Raw genomic sequence first — 23,789 nt, 5'->3', positions numbered from 1 at the left:
AATTTTTTCTCTAAATGTCACATGAGGTCATTGGGATGGGAATGGGATTGGGTCATGGAAACTACCCTAAGCCCTTGTACACACGGTCGGACATTGAACAATGTCCGATAGGACCGTGTTGTCGGATAATCCGACAGTGTGTGGGCTCCATCGGACTGTTTCCATCGGAGTATCCGACGGACCAAGTTTTCCAGCTGGGCTATAAAATTTTCCGACAACATGATCCGATCGGACTTTGTCCGATCATGTGTAGAGAATTCCGATCGGACAAAGTGCCACGCATGCTCAGATCAAATTCCTAGACCAGAGCTATTGGCTACTAGGCTGAACGTAGTCCCATCCTAATGAAATAACGTCATCACGTTAAGTACAATCGGATTTTCTGACAACTTTGTCCGACTGTGTGTATGCAACAGTTTCGGACAAAATCCGTCGGACAAAATCCGACGGATTTGGTTGTCGGAATGTCCGACTGTGTGTACAAGGGCTAAGACTTTCAACAAATTTACAGAGAGACAACCTGATCAAAAATCACATATGTGTCTCCTCCACACTCCATCTCACATAACATGTTACCTTCTAATCAGTTCCAGGAGCTTTTTCTTTTTCTATCGTTTAGATTTCAAAAGTCAGCTTTTGTTTGGGTTTTGTTACCCTGCATATATTTAAGTCCACTTTACACTTAATTACAAACTATATGAATATGTAATTTTTCACACTGTTGACATTCCTTCCATGCTTTGAATCTGCTGTAGGAGTGCCCTGCTGGGTAAGGTTCTCCGGATAAATGTCGATGGGGAACACGCTCCTGGAAAAGCTTATGGAATTCCGAAAGACAATCCATTTGTGTCTGAACGTGGTGCTGCTCCGGAGGTCTATGCCTATGGATGTCGTAACATGTGGCGGTGCTCTGTCGATCAAGGTGATCGTGTGACAGGAAAAGGAAGGGGGAGGATATTTTGTGGGGATGTTGGCCAAAGCAGATATGAAGAAATCGACATCATTGTCAAAGGTGGAAATTTTGGATGGAGGGCCAAGGAGGGCCCTGAATGTTTTGATCTCATGTTGTGCTTCAATTCTTCCTTACGTAAGTCCTGCCATTGGGCCTGCATTCAGCCTGCATATTTCTGTCTTCTGAATGTGTTCTGGATATAGCAGATGACATATTGCATTACTTCTTAAAAGGGTCAGTCCATCCAAAAGTGATATTTAATCAAAGTTCTTTTGTGTATGTGGGTGCAAGAGCTATAGTATGTCTTTAGAAATTGGACATCATTCCCCCAACTGTGCATAATATGCAGAGAATTATAACCAACCTCCAATTATCCAAACAAGGGATTTTAAGGTGGGGGGATGTATTAAGTGTCACTACCGACAAAATATAAAAATAAATACAGCTTTATTTATATAATAAAACATATGAACTTGTTAAAAAAATTATCCATATCCAAAAGCGTATAGAGTATAGGATCCACTAAGCTCTACAAAGTGCATCATCGTGACTATATACTCTTTTGGATATGGATAATTTTTTAACAAGTTTGTATGTTTTATTGTATAAATAAACCTGTATTTACTTTTATATTTTGTCAGTAGTGCCACTTAATCCATCCCTCCACTCCAATGTTCCATGTTTGGATATTAGGAGGTGCATTATAATTCCCTACATTTTTTATCAAAGGTGGAGTCTGGTAAGCTGAGTCAACTCCATATATGTCTTGGAAATTCCAACAGTGAGACTTCCCTGCTTTAAAGAAGTAAGATCACTCAGTCGGTCCAGGTTGGGGAAAGATCCCAACTTTATAGTCGGGATCTACCCAGGTGATTGGACCGACAGCTGGCTCAGCCTGTCAGCTGCACCCCTGGGAGACTGAGCCAGCTGCTCCCTCCCCAGCGCTCCAGGGAGTGCAGGAGGGCAGAGCAGAGAGCCAGTGACTGACAATCACAGCTCTCTGCTCAGAGTGAAGAGGGAGAACTGAGCGATCGGTTATGTTTAATTGCTCAGTTCTCAGTGCTGCAGAGGTGGCAGGGGTTCGATGCCGCATCCACCTTAGTGAGTTTAAGGTTTTTTTTTTTTTTTTTTGTTATATATCCAATACTTCTCTTTTAATTGCTAACTCTGTTACTGTCCACCTGGGGTTTTGGGGTGTTCTCATCCAACATCATGTGTCCAAGCTCCTTCCATTTATTTTTCCATGATGTCAAATAAATAAACGATCAATAAGGCATGGTGTGCAAATTTGGGAACAGTACAGATATCTCACCAACAGAGTCCCTAATGCCGCGTACACACGATCAAACAATCGGGTGGAAAAGTCCGGCAAACTCAAGTCCGCTGGACAATCCCCCCGTGTGTAGCCTCCGGCGGGCTTTTTTGACCCGAAAGTACGCCAGACTTAGAAAGTAGTTTTGCACTCCAATCTTCCCACTGGACTTGCATTTCGGCGGACAATCCGGCCATGCGTATGCCAGTCCGCCGTACTTTTGAAATGAACGGACTTTTCCCGCCCGGAGAAAAGTCCGCTCATTTTGAGCGCGTCTCCAGGTAGGCAGGGCCCGCGAAGGAGACGTCGCTGGCCCCGCCACCTGGTATGGACTTAAAGGGGAACCCCAACACCAAAAAAAATCGGCATGGGGGCCCCCCAGGTCCACATCAGACCCTTCTCCGAGCATGCTACCCGGCCGGCCAGGAAAGGGGAGGACGAGCGAGCGGCCTCCCCTCCTGAGCCGTACCAGGCCGCGTGCCCTCAACATGGGGGGGTGCCTTGGGGAAGGGGGGGGCGCGCGGCCCCCCCACCCCAAAGCACCTTGTCCCCATGTTGATGAGGACAAGGGCCTCTTCCCGACAACCCTGGCCGTTGGTTGTCGGGGTCTGCGGGCGGGGGGCTTATCGGAATCCGGGAGCCCCCTTTAATAAGGGGGCCCCTGGATACCGGCCCCCCCACCCTATGTGAATGAGTATGGGGTACAATGTACCCCTACCCATTTACCTGTGAAAAAAAGTACAAAAAAAAAACACAACACAGGGTTAAAATAGTTTATTGCACAGCTCCGGGGGTCTTCCGTCTTCGGGGGTCTTCTCGCCGGACTCCTAGTGCCGCTATCTTCTGCTAGCTCTTTTACTAGCAGAGGAGCCCGGCTTTCTTCCTTGCTGCCGGCCTCTTCCGACTTCGGGGGTCTTGTCCCCCTCTTCGGTCTTCTGACCCAGAGGATGCTGGATCCTCTGGGACTGTGACATCATAATAATATATAATAGACTGTGACATCATCATCCGGCGATGTCCCTATATAAGTCGCCGCAGCCCGGTCCCCGTCATTGTGAGCGGAGGGAGCCATGAGGCAACATCTGAAGAGAAGAACAGAAGGCGGCGGCGACGACAGAAGACCGGGCCACCACCTGTAAAAGAGCTAGAAGAAGGCGCAGTGGCCCGGCAAGAAGAACCGAAGAGGGGGACAAGACCACGAGGTCAGAAGAAAAGGCCGGCGGCGAGGAAGAAAGCCAGGCTCCTCCGCTAGCAAAAGAGCTAGCAGAAGATAGCAGACGAGTCCGGCGAGAAGACCCCCGGAGCTGTGCAATAAACTATTTTAACCCTGTGTTGTGTTTTTTTTTGGTACTTTTTTTCACAGGTGAATGGGTAGGGGTACATTGTACCCCATACACATTCACATAGGGTGGGGGGCCGGTATCCGGGGGCCCCCTTATTAAAGGGGGCTCCCAGATTCTGATAAGCCCCCCACCCGCAGACCCCGACAACCAACGGCCAGGGTTGTCGGGAAGAGGCCCTTGTCCTCATCAACATGGGGACAAGGTGCTTTTGGGTGGGGGGGCCTTTGAGGGCACGCGGCCTGGTATGGCTCGGGGGGGGTGCTCGCTCGTCCCCCCCCTTTCCTGGCCATCCGGGTAGCGTGCTCGGACAAGGGTCTAAAGTGGATGGGGGGGACCCCCACGCCGATTTTTTCGGCGTTGGGGTTCCCCTTTAAGTCCATACCAGGTGGCGGGGCCAGCGACGTCTCCTTCGCGGGCCCCGCCTACCTGGAGACGCGCTCAAAGTGAGCGGACTTTCCTCCGCGTGTGTGGGCGAGTCCGTTCATTTCAAAAGTACGGCGGATAGTACGGCGGACTTAGTGCGCCGTATTAGTCCGCTGAAAAAGTGCAGTGTGTGGGCAAGTAGCCCATTCGGAAAGTCCGCCGGACTAAGTTCAGCGGGAAGTCCGCCGGATAGTCGGCTACATGTGTACGCGGCATAAGAGACACCATTTGGTGGATTAACTGTTCAAACTCTTCAATTACTCAAAACTGGAATATCAGGTTTGGGTGGACTAACCTTTTAAATACAGTATATACCGGGTATAACTTTAATCATTAACCAAAGAAAGATGGATTCTTTATTAAGGCTGTAGAGTGGGGCAATGCAAATCAGTCTATGGTGATAGCTAGATTGTATGAGAGCAACACACATGTTCCTGTGCCTGGTAAGATAGTGATCTCCACGTACATTACTATAACCATTTCTAAAAAATAAGATGAGATAATATGTGGAGCCACTACTTCTGTTGACCCATGAGTAATTACATCCAACCCCCACAGTTACTTGATTGCTTCAGGATATGTTAGTTCAATAAAGGTCTTGATAAATCAAAGGGAAGTAGATACACTATATTACCAAAAGTATTGAGACACCTGCCTTTACACACACATGAAATTTAATGACATCCCAGTCTTCGTCCATAGAGTTTAATATTGAGTTGGCCCACCCTTTGCAGTTATAACAGCTTCAACAGAAAAGAGGGAGTGAAACCAATGGAATAGGGTACATAACAGTACCAACCAGTATTTATCCACACACTTAAAATGGGCAGGGCTTAGTGACCAAAAAAGCATATGAAAAAATTGTGCACTGTGTCAGAAAGATAACCCAGTACTAAGTGCCACATAGGTGAGCCCTGGGAAGTAATTACCAGACTAATGTAATGTTGAATTAAATATGATTTATTGAAAAAAGACCAATTGTTAAAAATATAGCAGTTCCACACCTAAAACTATAAAAAAATAAACATAAAGGTCTGGAGACAGGGACAAACAGCAAACACACACAAGACAAATGATGGAGACCACCCAAAAATATTATCATCAATATAATATCGTAAATGCAAATTGCGGTGAACCGCATCACCATCAAACCTGGGTCAAATTGACTGAAAAGCAACGGCCGTTGCATTATTCAAAAAAATATATATAAAAGGGTATATACCAGTCCGTGGCTAAATTGAGGGACTGTGTGACAGAATCAATCCAAGGGATTGGAGAAAAGGGGAGGCAAGGACAAAAGAGCCGTCTGCAGATACAGATCATGTAAACTCCACTGAGCTATGGAAAATAGTCAGAGCTGCATGTCCATAGATTTAATGTGATCCAATATTTTATAATTCATATTCATTGATGAGTAATCAAAAAGCTGCTATGATTTGCAGAAACTTTCACTGGAAAACAATAGTAAATGGTGATCCGTTACTGGACAATGATACAGTTCAAAGTGAGAAAATGACAATGGTTCAGATAGCAAAACTCGATGATACAGATGGATCAATTACTCACTGCCTGTGTAGAGCTTATGAAGGCAGCACTGTGCGGCACAGCTGTAGACTGTTAATCAGAGCTTCCATAAACTTCCACAGGCTTTTCTTCATAGCTAAAAAGCCAAATACTGGCTCCAGAGATGGCCAATCACAGATGATAAGGAGTGGAGAACTGCTATGGAAAGGACTGGCTGGCTGCCATATTAAGAGTAACAGCTCCCATGTCTCCTATGTCCGAGACATAGACATGCTCCTTAATTTTAGTGAAGGGAACTCTTATGGCATCAGCATACTAATGCCCCATACACACGGTCGGAAATTCCAATGGAAAAAAGTCAGATCGGATTATGTTGTCGGAAAATTTGATCGTGTGTGGGCTCTATCGGACTTTTTCCGTCGGAATTTCCAACGGAAAAAGTTTGAGAGCTGGATCTAAAACTTTCCAACAACAAAATCCGATCTGACTTTTTCCAATTGTGTGTAGAGAATTCCGACGCACAAAGTGCCATGCATGCTCAGAAACAATTTGGAGAGAAAAGCTATTGGCAACTGGCCTCTACGTAGTCCCCTAGTACCTTTTGTACGTTACCTCGTTCCGAACGATTGGCTTTTCTGACAACTTGTGTGTATGCAACACAAGTTTCGGCCAAAATCCGTCTGAAAAAATCTGATGGATTTTGTGGTGGGAATATCTGACCGTGTGTATGGGGCATTAGACATTTTGGACAATTTCATGCTCCCAACTTTGTGGGAACAGTTTGGGGATGGCCCCTTCCTGTTCCAACATGACTGGACACCAGTGCACAAACAAGGTCCAGCACGGGGGCACAGGATATATTCCTGACCAGCAGAATACAATGGTTAACGCTATAGCCGCTGGCAGTAACCGTATGTAGACAAATCTATATTTTTTAAGTCACATATAAAACACACAAATTAATGAAGCTCTGTGTTAATGATTACATTTTTATACTTACCATATTTATGCAAGCAGTATAAGTACCTAAATTTGACTTGGTATCAACCTCTTCCAGTCCATGTACAGTGGGGGAAGAGGGGAAAGGGGATGAGGAAGAAGCAGGACAAGGAGCCAATCAATTGTGACAGAGAGTGACCAAGAGATGACCGCATTAGTCTGCTGCTTCTCCTTTCAGTTGTTTCACTGGGGTGGGGCAAGTGTTACTGAACTGCAGCAGAGAAAATCAGGTCTTCCTCCTTGCAAGATGGGGATGTGTTGTGTGGCAGCGCTGTGTAAATCTCAGAACTTAATGGACAATTATACAAATAATAATGGTAGGTAAAATAGCTTCCATATATTCATGTCATTTGTGCATTTAGCCTGGAGTTCAGCTTCAGGCCCCTTGAACGTGTGGCCATCTAGGTGTATTCCATTTGGGAGGGATAGGTGCAGGACCCTGCCGCCAGTCAAAGTCTATGGCAGACTGTGGCTGAACGTGTACCGAGTGGCACTTGTATTTAGGACCATGTATGTTCAAAGATGAAGGTCTGGAAACAGGTCTTCTGAGTTCCCCATAGGAGAAAACACTGCTTTTAAATTGAGAAGAAGGTCAATTCCTCTGGTTCATCTCTTTGGCTTAGCAGAAGGTGGTACTACTTTTATATTTATTTTTTGTTTATAATATTGTTTAGAAAATTACAGATCAGATTTTTTTTTCCCTGCTAAAGGAATTCATATTTTGTATATTTCTTTTGTAACTAATTTTTCTGTGACTGTGCATTCATGACTATTTCATTTGGTTTGTCTTTTATAGGTGATATTCCACCAATTTTTTCTTATGGTCACAATGTTGGCAAGTCAGTGACTGGTGGGTATGTCTACCGGGGCTGCCACTCACCAAATTTAAATGGCCTTTACATCTTCGGAGATTTCATGAATGGGTAAGAATTGAGGCAATATGGTCTGCAGATATCATAGTGATACCTATGTCACCTATTCCAGACAATCAAAGGTGAAATCTTGGCTCAGTCAACAAAGTGGTTGCCTGCACTGTAAAGGCTGTAAGTCCACCTCCGCTGAACATTAATATTTCAGTTCTGAGTGGTTTCTGAATCATATGCTTTCTTTTATCTTTCAGGTATGGAAGTTAGTTCTTATTTTCTCAAAGTGAGCCTGTGCTTTGCCCATGCCCATACGTTTCCTTTTAACCCCCTTTTCTTTGTTTTTTTGGTTCCGAGTATGAGAAGTAAGCGTCTCATTTTCCATCCTCCTATGAGGAAGCACTGGGTGCCTTTGCTGCCAATCACTATGCATCAATATTGTCAGTCAGAGGTGGGCAGAGGGTCCTATTTCGTGTGTAATTTCTGACCAGAACAACAAGAGCTCACGCAGGGTGTCTACTCTTTGGGGTCAACATGACAGGGGAGTGAAGGGACCTAAGCATAAGCAGCTCTAGGGACCGGCATTTAAATTAACTCGTTGACTTGCCCTGCATGGGAGAAGCATGGGTTCACTTTGAAATTGGTATGGTTGTTTTGAAAAAGAACATTTAGTGTATAAACCCCCAGCACCAATATTTTGTATAAGTGGAAAATTTGTGTGGGCGAGTGAAACAAAGTCTACCCTTGCAGTGGGCCCCCCTCCCCACCCCGCACTCCGGTTTAGACCAGGGGTGCGGAGACAAGGTGTTTTGCTTACCTTATTCCCCGATCTGGCTAATTTATGCATCTACTCTAAGCAGCTTCAGGTTGCAGTTGCAGGTCTGCCTATCATATACAATGCAAGGTTAATGGGACACAGATGGCAGAAAAAAGTCTGACATGGGGTTATAATCTTTGATCTATCCAAAATGAAAAAAAAAACATTTTCCTATAGCTCTACTTTAAGTGTATGCCTGTGCAAGGGCCTTGTTTGCCTGTATGGGGATGCATAGGTGTCTCATGCATTCCCATGAAGGCAGTCCCATTCATGTTACTTGGGAGACAGCCGCTGGTCTCAATTTGACAGCTATGTGGGTATGTGGAGGTTTGGAATGCAGGCGGTGTGTGTTCGTGAACCCATACCCACTGGCACCCACACGGTTTTCAAATTTGGAACAGTGGCTGTGTCCATGCTGCCACTGCATCCCAATTGGCATGAATGGGACTGCCTGCACAGGGATGCATGGAACACTTGTGCATCTCCATACTGGAAACCACAGCCCGCGGGTGGACGTACACTTAAGTATGCCCATGTGAACTAAGCCTTTGTCTCATTCCCAGAGTTTGCATTAAAGTTTTTTTCAGGGAGTGCATCTGCTTTTAATTCTATTTACCTCTTGACCTTGCCTTTTAAACCTAACTCTAAACCAGAAGGGAAACGTATGTCACTGTAATAAAGACACTAATGTGCTGATAAATATTTTAATGGCTATACTAGCATTATTACTGAAAACTGAACATGCTTAATCTATTTATCTATTGGTAAGATAAATAAAAAAGTCTGGTGCTGGAACACATTGTTATGAAAGTTCTGAGGGTCAAAAACATCTTCTATACAATCCACACATCAAAATACCCTTGGGAACCCCAGTGATTCCATCCCCACCTCCACCCTAGGGATGAGCCGAACACCCCCCGGTTCGGTTCGCACCAGAACTTTCGAACGGACCCCGCGTTCGAAACGAACGTTAGAACCCCATTGAAGTCTATGGGACTTGAACGTTCGAAATGGAAAGTGCTAATTTTAACGGCTAATATGCAAGATACTATCCTAAAAAGGGTTTGGGGACCTGACTCCTGCCTCAGGGGACATGGGTCAATGCAAAAAAAGGTTTTAAAAACGGCCGTTTTGGCGGGAGCACTGATTTTAATGACGATTAAAGTGAAAAAAAAAAGTGAAATATTCCTTTAAATATGGTGCCTGGGGGGTGTCTGTAGTATGCCTGTGAAGTGCCACGTGTTTCCCGTGTTTAGAACAGTCCCTGCACAAAATGACATTAAACAGAAATAACACCATTTAAAACTGCTTGCGGTTTTAATGTTATATCTGGTTCCTGCAATATGGTTGAAAATCATTCAGAAAAATGGCATGGGTAGCCCTCCCTGCCCATTACCAGCCTATTTGGGTCTTGTACGCATATTAAGGGGAACCCCGTACCCATATTAAAAAAAGCAAATGCGTGTGGCCCCCAGGCCCTATATACTCAGAACAGCAGTATACAGGCGGTGCAAACAAGACAGGGACTGTGTAGGTTTGTTGTGTTAAGTTGAATCTGTTTGTAATTTTCAACCGGTACATTTTTAAAGTGTAGCTCCAGTCAAAAAAACTATTTTTAAGCTTTTTGGAAAACATAGGGAAGGGTTATCACCCCTGTATAATTTGTTTTGTCGTCCATCTTTTTTCATCTCACTTGCTGCTGTCTCCTTGCGTTTGCAAGTAGGAGATGTTTGTAAGTTGGATGTTTGAAAGTAGGGGCCTGCCCTATATTATAGCGGTATGTACTGGGTACAGAGCACGCAGACAGCACGCACTCCTAACACTACTGACTGCAAGCTCTATTATTAACCACTTGACCACTGGGCACTTAAACACCCTTAATAACCAGACCAATTTTCAGCTTTCGGTGCCCTCACATTTTGAATGACAATTACTCAGTCATGCAACACTGGACCTATAGGAAATGTTTGTCCTTTTTTTCACACAAATAGAGCTTTCTTTTGGTGGTATTTAATCACCTCTCAGTTTTTTATTTTTTGTGCTATAAAAGAAAAAAGACCGAAAATTCTGCAAAAAAATGAATTTTTCTTCGTTTCTGTTATAAAATTTAGCAGATTAGTAATTTTTTCTTCATAAATTTTGCCCAAAATTCATACTACTACATATCTTTGGTAAAAATAAGTACAAATTGGTGGATATTATTTGGTCTTTGTGAAAGTTATAGAGTCCACAAGCTATGGTGCCAATATCTGAAAATTGATCACACCTGAAGTACTGACGGCCTATTTCCTTTTTTTTTTTTTTTCCACAAAATTGTCATATTATCAGGTTATTTCACACACACAGCATATGCATACCACAAATTACACCCCAAAACACATTCTGCTATTACTCCCGAGTACGGCGATACCACATGTGTGAGACTTTTACACAGCGTGGCCACATACAGAGGCCCAACATGCAGGGAGCGCCATCAGGCGTTCTGGAGCACCCAGGCCAATTCTGACATTTCTCTCCTACATGTAAAAATCATCATTTATTTGCTAGAAAATTACAGAGAACCCCAAAACATTATATATATATTTTTTTTTAGCAAAGACCCTGGAGAATACAATGGTGGTCGTTGCAAATTTTTATCTCACACGGTATTTGCACAGCAATTTTTCAAAAGCGTTTTTTTGGGGGAAAAAACAGTTTTGTGCTTAAAAAACAAACAAAAAAAACAGTAAAGTTAGCCCAATGTTTGCATAAAGTGAAAGATGAAGTTATGCTGAGTAAATAGATATCAAACATGTCACTCTTCAAAATTGCACATGCCCGTGGAATGGCGCCAAACGTCGCTACTTAAAAAATCCCCATAGGCGACACTTTAAATTTTTTTTTACTGGTTACATGTTTTGAGTTGCAGAGGAGGTCTAGGACTAGAATTATTGCTCTCGCTCTAACGTTCTCGGCGATACCTCACATGTGTGGTTTGAATACCGTTTTCATACGTGGGCGGGGCTTACGCATGCGTTCGCTTCTGCATGCGAGCACATGGGGACATGGGCGCTTTAAATTTTTTTTTTTTTTTTTTATTGTTCATTTTACTTTATTTATTTTAGTTTGACATTTTTTCCCCCAAAAATATATTTTTGATCACTTTTATTCCTATTACAAGGAATGTAAACATCCCTTGTAATAGGAATATGGGGTCACAGGTCCTCTTTACAGTGAAATCTGGGGGTCAATATGACCCCACATCTCACCTCTAGGCTGGGAAGCCTGAAATAAAAAATAAAAAAAAGATTCTGGCTTTGATCGTACTGGCGAGTTGGTAGAAGCACCGGAGGGCGGTGAGGGGTGGGGGGCGTCTATGGCTGGGTATTTCGGGGTATCACCGAGTATGGCTGGGTATCTCCGAGTATGGCTGGGTATGGCAATTTATGGCAGGGTATTGCAGAGTATTGGCGGGGTATTGGCGGGGTACTACAGAGTACTAGCAGGGTACTGCAGAGTATTGGGGGGTACTCCAGAGTAATGGCAGGGTACTGCAGAGTAATGGGGGTTACTGCAGAGTAATGGGGGGTACTGCAGAGTAATGGCAGGGTACTGCAGAGTAATGGCAGGGTACTGCACTGCAGAGTAATGGCGGGGTACTGCAGAGTAATGGCGGGGTACTGCAGAGTATGCACTGGTATTGCAGAGTATTGGCAGGGAATTGAGGGGTTAAATTCGGTGAGCAGCGATGTGGGCACTGCAGATGCAGCCCACATCGCTGCTGACACCGATCTCTTTCCCCTCCGATGTGCCGATCGGTACAGAGAGGGGAGGGAGGAACCGGCGTCATAACATGACGCCGGTTTGTTTACAAGTGATCACTCCGTCATTTGACGGAGCGATCACGTGGTAAACGGCCGCGATGAGCGGCCGTTTACCGTGATCCGTGATGCGCCGGGTCCTGTGGACCCGTCGGTCACGGATGCTCTCGAGTGCGCGCCCCAGGGGGCGCGCGAGAGCAGAATTCTGGAAGGCCGTTAATTAACGGCCTCTCAGAGTTAAACAACCACCCTGAAGCCGTTAATCGGCAGTGGGCAGTTGTTAAGTGGTTAAAGCTAGATCACTAGCTATATAGGTGAGGTGAATATAGTGGTGTATACTGCGGTCAGGGCACAGACAACAACCACTACACAGCAGCAAGATAGGAAATCAGCCAAAAACGGCGTGTACTGTGTTGAAGGTACACAGAACACCCACTGCTTCAGATGCTAACACACTACACGAGGCCGCCTCAAAGGCGGCCTTATATAGTGTGGGGCGTGCACTACACAGCCTGAGCTATGATTGGCCACAGGCAGGATGGCCAATCATGGCTCTCCTCGCTGCTGGCGCTACGATTGGCCAAGCATGCGGGGTCACAGTGCATGCTTGGCCAATCATGAGCCAGCAATGCACTGCGCCACCGCAGTGCATTGTGGTCCGCGCGCGCCACTCGAATTTTGACGCGAACGGCCCAAACGTTCGGAATTCGCCGAACAGCCAATGTTCGAGTCGAACGTACGTTCGACTCGAACACGAAGCTCATCCCTACTCCACCCATTTGTTACATTATGCTCCATTGATGGGTCCTCCATAACATAGAAGACAAATACTTTCATCATCCATCTGTAGAAGAAAAAGTTTTCTTTATTATAATGCATTAACATTTTTTTTTTTTTTCAGTCGGCTTATGGCATTGCATGAGGATGAGAAAACCAAGACATGGACAAGGCAGGATATCTGTATGGGAGACAATTCAGTCTGCGCTTTCCCGAAGCTAATAAACAAATACACCAAATACATAATTTCTTTTGCAGAAGATGAAGCAGGTAACTCATTAAACAGACGAAGCTAAACCATTATGACATCATTGTCTCAATAACAAATCAGATTCCTTATTCTCTAAGAGAAAACAAAATGTAGCCAGCATGTGGGCGGGTTGAAACAGTTAGGTGCTGCCCAGCCGGAAGGTGAGAGTTAATTCCATGACGGATTCCTGGCCTTTTTGGCACGATCCTGTCTGGGTTCGGCCCCCTTGTCCTGTGTGATATAAATTTGGTCAGTGGTCCGGCTCAGAGAGGTTTCTTGGAAAAGAGACAATCAAGTCCAAAAAGTTCCAGCGCAGCTGTGGGACGTGAGACCCGTAAGGGATTGAGACTGAAAATGGAACCTGGAATAGCAAAAGGATGTTGTGTGCTACTGTCCACGTGTAGAGACTTTGAACTTGAAGTTCACCCTGAAGACACCAGAACTCGAGTATGCCTCTGAAGGACTTACACTTGTGTGAGAGAACCTCTGAAGGACTATGATTATTGGAATGACCTTTTGCAGGTATGCCAGGGCAGCATATAAGCTGGTAGTTATAGTTAGGAAGTTAGGAATAATATTGCCTTTATATGTTGGACTAAGAAATTTCTATTTTTAACTTTTTCAAGTAAAGTAATGAATAATGTCCATGCCTGATCTGAAGTTATTTAAGAGGTGTATTGCAAGTAACTGGCACACAGACAGTTAACCAGTGGGTCTGAACACATTGGGTTATGAAGGTATTCTTGCGGAATGAAGTAATATGAAGACGCAAGTGGTTACCTAGAGCAGTGTTTCTCAACCTTTTTTCAGTCAAGGTATCCTTTAAAATTATGCACAATCCCATGGCACCCCATTCTTAAATGTAAAACAACTAAGCTAATAGCTTTATATAAAACAGAAACCTCCACACAGGTAGGACACCCAATGTTAGAGGTGATTTATTCTTCCAAAGCAAATACACCTTTGCACATTGGTACTGACTAGTATTCCAATGTTTCTCTTCTCCATCAGTTTTTCTCCTTTGTTTATTTAATGTGACCCCAATGCTGATGGAGAAGGGCAGGGGAGGGGAAAACATGGATACTGTGCAGGTGCCCAACGTCCTCCTTAGCAACAGATAATGTGTCAGGATGCTGGTAGCTGGAATGTTGTAATGGTGCACAAAGAAAGCCTGTGGCTTTGTGTAACTAAAGGCAAGCTTCATCCTTCCGCTAGCTTGTATACAATTTTTGAGCAATTTTTAGGCATTTTGCCAAGGCACCCCTAAGGAAACCTGAAGGCACCATGGTTGAAAAAGCCTGACAAGCAGCCTGTCAGTAGCGTGTACCTGTTATAGGAGGCATGGCCTCTAGCAGCAGGAGAGATTTTATCAGCACTTCTTCTGCCAGCAGTCTGTCTGCCAGAGCAACAGGAGCTCATTGCACCGCAGAGGTTCCCCACCCTGTATGGAGGTTCAAGAGTTAAGTTGAGTGTATGTATGGCGTCAATGCTGGGTGCACAGCAGGGCCCACGCCGCTACTGGGGATTTGTAGTAGAAAATGATGGACAGGTGGTTGAGGGCCCCCCTAAATACAAGTTATGGTGAAGGTGTATATTTTCATGGAGAACCGAAAGTTAACTGGAGACTGGAGAACAGTTATGGTGTTAGTGTACATGGTGTACGTTCATCTCTAATTGTAGAGGTCTACCTTGAGTAGGAGTATTCCCCCATGGCAGCCTCAGCCTTGTCCCAGTGCATTGTTTAAGATGGCACAAAGGTACCCCATGTGTGCAATAAAGTGACCCTGTAATTGAGTGCCCAGAAGAACCCACGCAGGGTTGGCCTTCCATGTAACCCAGCACCTGGCACCCAACAAGTTAAGGGGAAACATGGAGGACGTGACAAGCAACCTATCTACCGCTATAGACCCCACCTGGCCAGCCTACAAGCACAGATGATCTAAGACAGAACATCCTTTATATTCATTAGATATGAGGCCCAATCAGTGTTCACTAAAAGAACATATATGGTATATATATATATATATATATATATATATATATATATATATATATATATATATTTAATTTCTAGATTGTAAGCTCTAACGAGCAGGGCCCTCTTATCCCTCCTGTATTGATTTGTATTGTAAGTGTACTGTCTGCCCTCATATTGTAAAGCGCTGCTCAAACTGTTGGCGCTATATAAATCCTGAATAATAATAATAATATAATATAAAAACACTACTATGAATGGATCTGCAGGCTAGAAATGACCACCAATGGGGTAGTATGTCCGGCGGTTGCTGCTTAACACTTGTATGTGTTCCCACATATGACAAACAATTATAATGACAATAAAATGTGAAGCACTACTTATCTAACAAAGTGAAATAACAAACATAACACAATACTCAAGGGACAGTGAGTATATCAATTACTGGTATTTGTAATTCTTGCAATGTTGCAATAATGGTCATAACCCCTAAATAATAAGCCAACATAATATCTGTGTATGGTTCAGTGACAATAAAAGGCAATAATAATAAATACACAAATGAATATACAAAAATACCTGTGATAATAAAGTCTCTACTGGCTATGACACACATGATATAAGGTTTATGTGTACAGCTAATGGATGTGAACTAAAGTCCACAAAGTGAACATGCCAAGCAATCTGTGATAACATTCCTTAAAACATATCAAGCTTCTGTGAATACTGTGTTCTTCGAACATAAATAGCATGGGCCCTCCACCGGTCACACTTACCTCATAGAAAGACCCAATACCCAATAGCTCCAATGGCTGCCAGCTTCCCAGTTGGTCCTGGGACACTTGTATGGTTTACCTCATACACAATGTGCTCATAAAATTAGAGAAACTGATGAACTTTATAACATTTTTTATTTTATTTAAAAAGATTCAGAATGACACTCAGACTTGTAGGTACACTGCCTCCAGTGCGCTCAAGTAAACAGCTGTACACATTGGGGGTGCATGGCCCCCTTAACAGTCATTTAGATATTCGCAAATACTCGGCTCTGGAAGATGCAGTGTATATCCTTTTGGTGTGTGATGACGTCACAATGGGCAACAACCTCCAGTGGCCAGATGAGGTAGCCTGTTTATAGCAGTCATGACAAGCAGGATTTGTGCTAGGCATGCAAACACACATATACTCAGATACCCATATGTATGTGCACATAGAGCTAAACTTACATTTTCTTTCATATTCTTAATAGGGGAACTGTATTTTCTGTCAACATCGGATCCAACCTCATTGTCCCCCTATGGAACCCTGTACCGTTTCGTAGACCCATCCAGGTTGGTATCTCTAGAGAATATTCAGAGCTCAATATGTACTGTTTGCGTTATTAAAGGTGCAAAACATTTGTGACGTATTATCCTGATCGAGTGGCAAAAGTATAGATGCTGAATCGCAGTTGCTTGTTTCTTCAATATACTGTATGCTCATATACTTGCGGTCACCTGATTTGCGTCAGATGTCATGTATCTCCTAATACATTTATTCATCTATAGTGGACATGTACACTCTATGTAGGTGCCCAAAGAATTAAACATATTTTATCTTGACTAGGGTAATTTAGATTCCACCTGTTTAACAGTACTCACATAACTCAGTACCCAACTACACCCTCCTTTACCATTAAATAATGACACTAAATCCACATTGGAGCAAAATGGCCAGTTTGGCCTTATATTAAACAAAACCATGAATAACAGAAAACATAAAACAGTCAGAACAATCCAGATCAAAGAACGGTTGCAGATCTTTGCAGATACCATCTTCCACAACTTTGGAGTCTGTTGTACCATTAATCTAGGTTCTGTTCCCAGCCACCAAACACGGCCTTGAGGACTATCCTAACTGACCCCAGACCCCTACCACCTAACACTACCCGAACGGTCTAGACTGAACCAGACCAACCTGAGGGCTCCACACCTGAGATGGATCCCACTGTTTTATCGATAGACAACATGTTTTGGGACCCTCATCAAGGACCCCAACATCCAACCTCTTTAACAGAAGCACAAAACAATCACCAGGATAAGAGGGAGGGACGCTCCTCCTACAATTTCCAGTCTGCAATTGAACCCCCTTTATTCCTCCCCATTGCCCCATCTGCTTGGCCAATAAGGTAAGAGTCCTGCCCTTTCACATCCTAATAACTAATCTAACCCACTACTGCCTGGTTTTCTTTCCACCCTGTCATGTATTCCCTATGCTTATTCACTTCCTTCAAGCTCCGAGCATGTCTTTTATATTCTTAGAATGGTCTTACTTTAGAGTGCCCTTTAGAGCTCAACCCTAAATTGTGTTTCCTAGGATATAAAGCCAGTGGTGTAAGGAACGTAGTCTCAACAGGTCTAGGGAAGAAGACTATAAGTGACTCTATGATGTGCTCTCTGCATTCTTGTCTCAGTAATTAGCACTGTAATAGGATTAAAGCTGAACTCCAATGGGGCAAATATGCAGATAAATTACTATGGGAGATTTTTTTTTTTACTTGCAAAATAATTTTTACTATTGGTCATCCTGTCCTCATATTGACACAACTCTGTGGTACAGCTATATTTGGCAGGGCAGATGACCTTATTTTTCTCTGCTGCAGTTATTTAATGCTTATAGGTCTTGTCCCTCCACCAGACTTAGGTTAAGTTCACCTTTGCAGAAAATCTGTAAGGTGAACTCACACTGGACCCCCTCCCCCGGTCCTGCTGTACCTGGTGATCACCCACTATGACACATTGGGTCGCTGCTTCAGCGGTTCGAGGATTTGAAATCCCTGCGGCTTAATAATCTAAATGCACCTCATAAAAGTACATATAGGAGGCACTCTAATTGGTAGGTGCTGTCACATAGATGGCGCCGACCAATAAAAACCCGTCTAGCCTGTCCTGGCAGCGGGAGGAGAAGAAGAGAGGAAGCCACTGGGATTTAAAATCCCTGGACCGGTAAAACGGCGACCTGATGTCTCCTAGCAGGTGATCGCCGACCTTAGGAACTGTACAGTGGGAATGGGGGGGGGGAGGGGGCCCAGTGTAAGTTCACTTTACAGATTTTCTGTAAAGGTGAACTTACATTTTAAAGTGGTTCTAAACTCTTATGTCGCATACACACTATCGGAATTCTCGTTGGAAAAAGCTCTTATGGTTTTCCCGTCAGAATTCCTACGGAATTTCGCTCAAACTGTCTTGCCTACACACGGTCACACCAAATTCCAACGGTCAAAAACACTGCGACATACAATACGTTCGATGGCACTATAAAAGGGAAGTTTAATGCTTCTGAACATGCGTCAAAATGTTTCCAAGCATGTGTCGGAATTACATACACACAAACGAAAAATCCGATAGAAAGGTTTTCCGTTGGAAAAATTAGGAAAAGGCTCTCAATCTAAAGACGGTCGGAAATGCAGACAGAAAAAGACCGATGGGCATACACACAGTCGGAAAATCCGATGAAAATCTCCCATCGGACTGTTTCCATTGGAAATTCCAGCCGTGTGTACGCGAACAGAAGTCATGGAGAGCACCAGCGAGGGATTCCATAGAGGAGACTGTTCTGTGCAATACCCTTGCACAGAACAGGTAAGTATAACATCTTTTTTTATTTTAATAAAAAAATAAAGCTTTGCAATTATTTTAAAGAGTGGCAGCTGACTGATGAGTTAATCTTTCTATCACTGTGGCTTTCCTCCAATCAACATGCTCCATGGTAGCACATGAGCACCACAGCAAAGAATATTGGAATCTTGTGCTACTTCTTGTTCTCCCAGTCTGAGCTCTGCTGTACGGGGACTACAAGAGGCTAATACCAAGTCAAATTAAGGTACTTACTGTTTACATTGAAAAAACATACAGTATTTGATGATGCACTAATGGATACAAAGTTGTATAGTTTTTGTCCTTCATATCTGCCTCGATTTCAGCTTTAACACCTTGGCGCCGACGTTACACAGATATGCGGCCCCACTGGACTGGACTTTTTGCCATGGGTCCTCATATTTGCGTATCTCCCTTTGTGCTGGGAGAGCGCAGCCGCGAGAGCCACGGGCCCCGTTCTAATGATCAGGACCCAGAAAGTCCTATTCCAGGTCTCCTGATCACTGTGATAACTTCTGTTGGATAAGAAAGATATAGAATGTGTACATAACGCCCCCAGAAACACAATTTCAAGCTTGAGTGATTGGCTCACTGATTTTCCCAGAAGTCTGGACTACAATACAAGTCAGATTTCAGGCATTACTGCAACAAAAATTTGATTTTTGGTGAGATACTGCCAACAGGAAATCATGTCTAAAAAGGATGCAGACCCTGCAATTTTTGTCATTAGAGTCCTGCAGGTCCAGCAGCTGGTTGATAATTATGAAACCACTCCCATTAGACCCACTTTGCCCTTGCGCACAGACCAACACACAGGGATTTCTTCAGAATAATAAAAGGTAGGAATCTGCAACAAAATTTGTTAAAATCCTTGCAATGTACATAGCTCACCCAGGGGGGTGAATGTTTTTTTTCCTCAACAAAAGTTACTCTTTAACAGAATGTTGTTGTACACTGATCAGCCATAAAATTATGACCTTTGATGGTGAATAACATTGATTATTCTATTACAATGGCAAGTGAAAGTGGGTGGGATATATTAGGCAGCAAGTAAACATGTTGTCAAATTGTAATACGTTTTTTTGACGGAATTCCACTCAAGCTTGGCTTGCATACACACGGGCACACAAAAGTTCTCGGAACTTTCGACCGCCAAGAACGCGGTGACGTACAACACTACAAAGAGCCAAGAAAATGAAGTTCAATGCTTCCGAGCATATGTTGAATTGTTTCCGAGCATGTGTAGGAATTTTGCGCGTCAGAATTGCTACAGACGATCTGAACTTTTCCCGACCGAAAAATAGAGAACCTGCTCTCAATATTTGCTGGCAGGAATTCCGCCAGCAAAAGTCCGATGAGCATAGACACGGCATTTTCCGACCAAAAGCTCTCATCGGTCTTTTGCTGGCCGAATTTCTGATCGTGTGTATGCAGCATTAGACAACTGGGTCAGAAAATCTCCAAAACTGCAGTGCTTGGATATTCCTGGTTTTCAATGGTCAGGACCGACCAAAGGAAGTCCAAGGAAGGAAAACCAGCCTACCGACAACAGGGTCATGGGTAGCCAAGGTTCAAAGATACACGTAGGGAGCGAAGGCTGGTCTGTGTAGTCCGATCCAATAGAAGAATCCAATATAAATAATGCTGGTTCCGATAGAAAGGTGTTAGAATACACAGTGCATTACAGTTTGTTGCTGTCTTTAAGGCAGGGCAAAAGGGGCTAGCTGCTCTGGGCCCTGTCACTATTGTGGGGCCCAAAGCAGCTACCTCATACTTGCCAAATATTCTGGTTTAAATTCCCTTGTCTCTTGAAGTTTTAGTCCCGATATCTCAGTGTGAAGTGCTGCTAGTAATGCTACTCAGCTCTGCCCTATTGTTGTGTACTCACCTGCAGACCCTGTGTTTACATGTAATTAACCAGCATTTATATGTAAATAGTGGCTGCATTCATATGTAAATACCTGCGGACTGGTGGGATTCATATGTAAATAGAGGCAACATTCATATGTATATCATGACCCCCTGAGGTAATAAAAACCATTACCTATACTGAATGCTGCCCACTGGGGAGATAAAGGGGCATGCTTGAAAGTCCTGCCTGCAACTGTGGTCATTCAGCCTAACATCTGCAAAGGGTGCAAATTGGTGGGGGGAGGGTAGTGTGGGGTGTGCAGAGGTAGACAGAGAAGGAATTATTGTTTGGGGTGCACAGGTGAGCAAGGAGGGGCTGTATAGAGGTAAGGAAGGTGGGTGCAAAGATGAGCAAAGGAGGCAGGTAGAGTTAAAGATGAGGAGGGTTGGAGTGGAGAGGGTGGGGGAGGTTTAGGGTGCAGAGGTTAGCAGAGTTTTAGGATGCAAAGGTGTACTGACAGGGTGGATAAAGATGTAGGGCAGCCCAATTATTTCAATGGGATGATCTATGCACTAGAAATGAGGAAGAAAGTCCTTAACGCTTTTTTAAAATCACACGGTTGCACAGCACATGTCAGAAGATGTGTGAGGGTGTCATTAACAATTAATGCCACTGCTGTGTATCTGCTAAAGGGCAGCACATTTCTGTGGTCTCAGGAAAGTGATTTTGCATGCATTCCTGACCCACACAAATGTGAAACGCAGGCTAAATGTCTCAGTTACCTTGGTGGTCAGTGTAAATCTTATTACATTGGGGCTTGGTGTAGGATTGTTGGATCATTTCATTCACACTAGTGGCCAGTGGGAAGGTCCCCCTTACATTAGTGGTCAGTGTAAATCTCTCCTTACATTGGTGGTTACTGTGAATGCTCCTATTACATTAGTGGTCCGTGTAAATTCCCTTTACATTGGTGGTCATTGTAAATCTTCTCATTACATTGGGGCTCGGTGTCCATTCCTTTTATTCACACTAGTGACCAGTGTGAAGGTCCCCCTTCCTACATGGTGGTTACTGTGAATGCTTCTATTACATTAGTGATCAGTGTAAATCCCTATTACATTGGTGGCCAATGTTGAAACTCCTCTTTATATTGGTAGTTGGAAAAAAATAAATCAGCATTGCCATTGATCACACCCTCCCCTTCCCCTAGCACTGCCACTTATCCCAGGAGTTCTAGGATACCTATGAGTTTTCTGTCTATTGATGGGTCCTCTCACCACCCCAGTCCATGGTGTGCAGGTAGAGAATGAAATTGCATGGAGGGGGGCCCAAGAGCATGTTTGCCAAGGGTCCAATCAATATTAAAGACGGCCTTGGGTCAGGGTGCCCATGCTGACCCGTGTCCACAGCCAGAAGTGCCTACAATTGGTACGTGAACATCAGAACTGTACCATGGAGCAATCTAAGAAGGTGGCCTCTTCTGATGAATCAAGTTTTCTTTTACATCATGTGGATGGTTGGGAGTGTGCATCGCTTACCTGGGGAAGAGATGGCACCAGGATGCACTATGGAAAGAAGGCAAGCCAGCGGATGTAGATACAAAAGCATACCTTCAGAGGTCTAGTGGAGACCCTGCCTCTATGTGTTTGTGATTGCCTTTAGGGGTAAGAAAAATATTTTGCCTTGATAAAATGTAAAAATAACTAAACACTTTATAGGTGTGTTATGGATCAGCTAGGGAGTCTGAGGGTTTAAAGAGCAGTCATGATTATTACTCAAGAGTCTAAACATTTATGTTTAAAGAGATAGTAAACCCTGATGAGTTTACTTCCTCTTTGATTTCCTGCAAAGGTAAAGCATAATGGACTACTATGCATCGCATAGTAGCCCATTATGTGTCACTTACCTGACACAGGAGCCAGCGAAGTCACCGCTGTCCCCTGTAGTCCAGAGCATCCATCTTCTCGGTGGGTCTCGCTGCTCCGCCGCTGTCATTCGACGAAGCCGCGATGACGTCACTCCCGCACATGCGCACGGGAGCCGCCACTCGCGGCATATCGCGGTTGATAGCAGCACGCTCAGTGCGCCTGCGCACCGCTGTCTTTCGGCAAATATCTCCTAAACCGTGCAGGTTTAGGAGATATTTCTTGGACCTAGGCTTACCTGTAGGTCAAAGTGGTTTGTAAGGGTTTACAACCACTTTAACCCTTTGAGGACCAAGGGACATATCAAATAATTGCCTGTATCATCTGATTAAGAACTTAAAATACTTTTTTTTTTTTTTCGTTTTGAGTAAAAATATTAGTTCTTTTCAACAATTGGATCTAGCTTTTTGCCAGTTATTTAATGAAATGGCTTAGTTACAGCAACTGAAGTGTACAAACTTACGAAACTGTCCAAAAATAAAAATAGCTTCTTTTCCATAAAAAGTAACCTAAATAAGTCAGATGTTATCGGATCATAATTCCTCTCCCAAAAATGACACAAGTGTGGAAATGGTTTTATTTATTGTTCTAATACAAAGGGAAAAAAATATAATTATTTTTATATTGATGACGGTAATCTTATGGTCCTCAAAGGGTTTAACCAGTTGAAGACATCTGGCATACTACACACGCCCCAGAAAACATCATCCAAGTGCTTCTTTCTGCCCTACTGGGCTTAGCTCCCCCTTTTACATTTGCCAGCAAATATAAAGCGTAAAAATTATAGCAGTGTCACTGTGTAAATACATCTGCTGTAGAAGCTGCTACTATCATCTGACACAGTAGTTATAAACACTGTTAGGATGTGAGATAGAGAGATACAAAGTAACATTTGTATTTAATGTGTTGCACTCTTCTGCAGATCAAAGGGATGAGCCGTCAGACAGTATAGAGCGTTGCGTGTCTAACATCTGTGCCGTATAGAACCAAACGAAAGAACTAGCCAGCGCACCGTAACCACTTCAGCCCCGGAAGGATTTACCCCCTTCCTGACCAGAGCGTTTTTTGTGATTCGGCACTGCGTCTCTTTAACTGACAATTATGCAGTCGAGCGACGTGGCTTCCAAACAAAATTGACGCCCTTTTTTCCCCACAAATAGAGCTTTCTTTTGGTGGTATTTAATCACCTCTGCTGTTTTTATTTTTTGCGCTATAAACAAAAAAAGAGCGAGAATTTTGAAAAAAACGCATTATTTTTTACTTTTTGCTATAATAAATATCCCCCCAAAATATATAAAAAAACTTTTTTTTCCTCAGTTTAGGCCGATACGTATTCTTCTAC

The 23,789-nt window shown here is 43.7% G+C and overlaps 1 protein-coding gene across 1 annotated transcript in view; it reads left to right on the top strand.

The window, feature by feature from the left end:
- The window catches only part of HHIPL2 (HHIP like 2), an 85,589-nt gene that overhangs the window by 50,867 nt on the left and 10,933 nt on the right, over nucleotides 1–23,789 (top strand). Inside the window, exons 4-7 of the mRNA XM_077485797.1 lie at nucleotides 756–1,087; nucleotides 7,350–7,476; nucleotides 12,935–13,080; nucleotides 16,285–16,366. Coding sequence (XP_077341923.1) covers nucleotides 756–1,087; nucleotides 7,350–7,476; nucleotides 12,935–13,080; nucleotides 16,285–16,366 — 687 coding nt within the window. The remainder of the gene's footprint in view (nucleotides 1–755; nucleotides 1,088–7,349; nucleotides 7,477–12,934; nucleotides 13,081–16,284; nucleotides 16,367–23,789) is intronic.

This window comes from Lithobates pipiens, unplaced genomic scaffold (genome assembly GCF_037356315.1).
Source record: "Lithobates pipiens isolate NorthernLeopardFrog02 unplaced genomic scaffold, aLitPip1_a1.2 Scaffold_18, whole genome shotgun sequence".
Lineage (NCBI taxonomy): Eukaryota > Metazoa > Chordata > Amphibia > Anura > Ranidae > Lithobates > Lithobates pipiens.
This window is presented reverse-complemented; position numbering and strand designations above follow the sequence as displayed.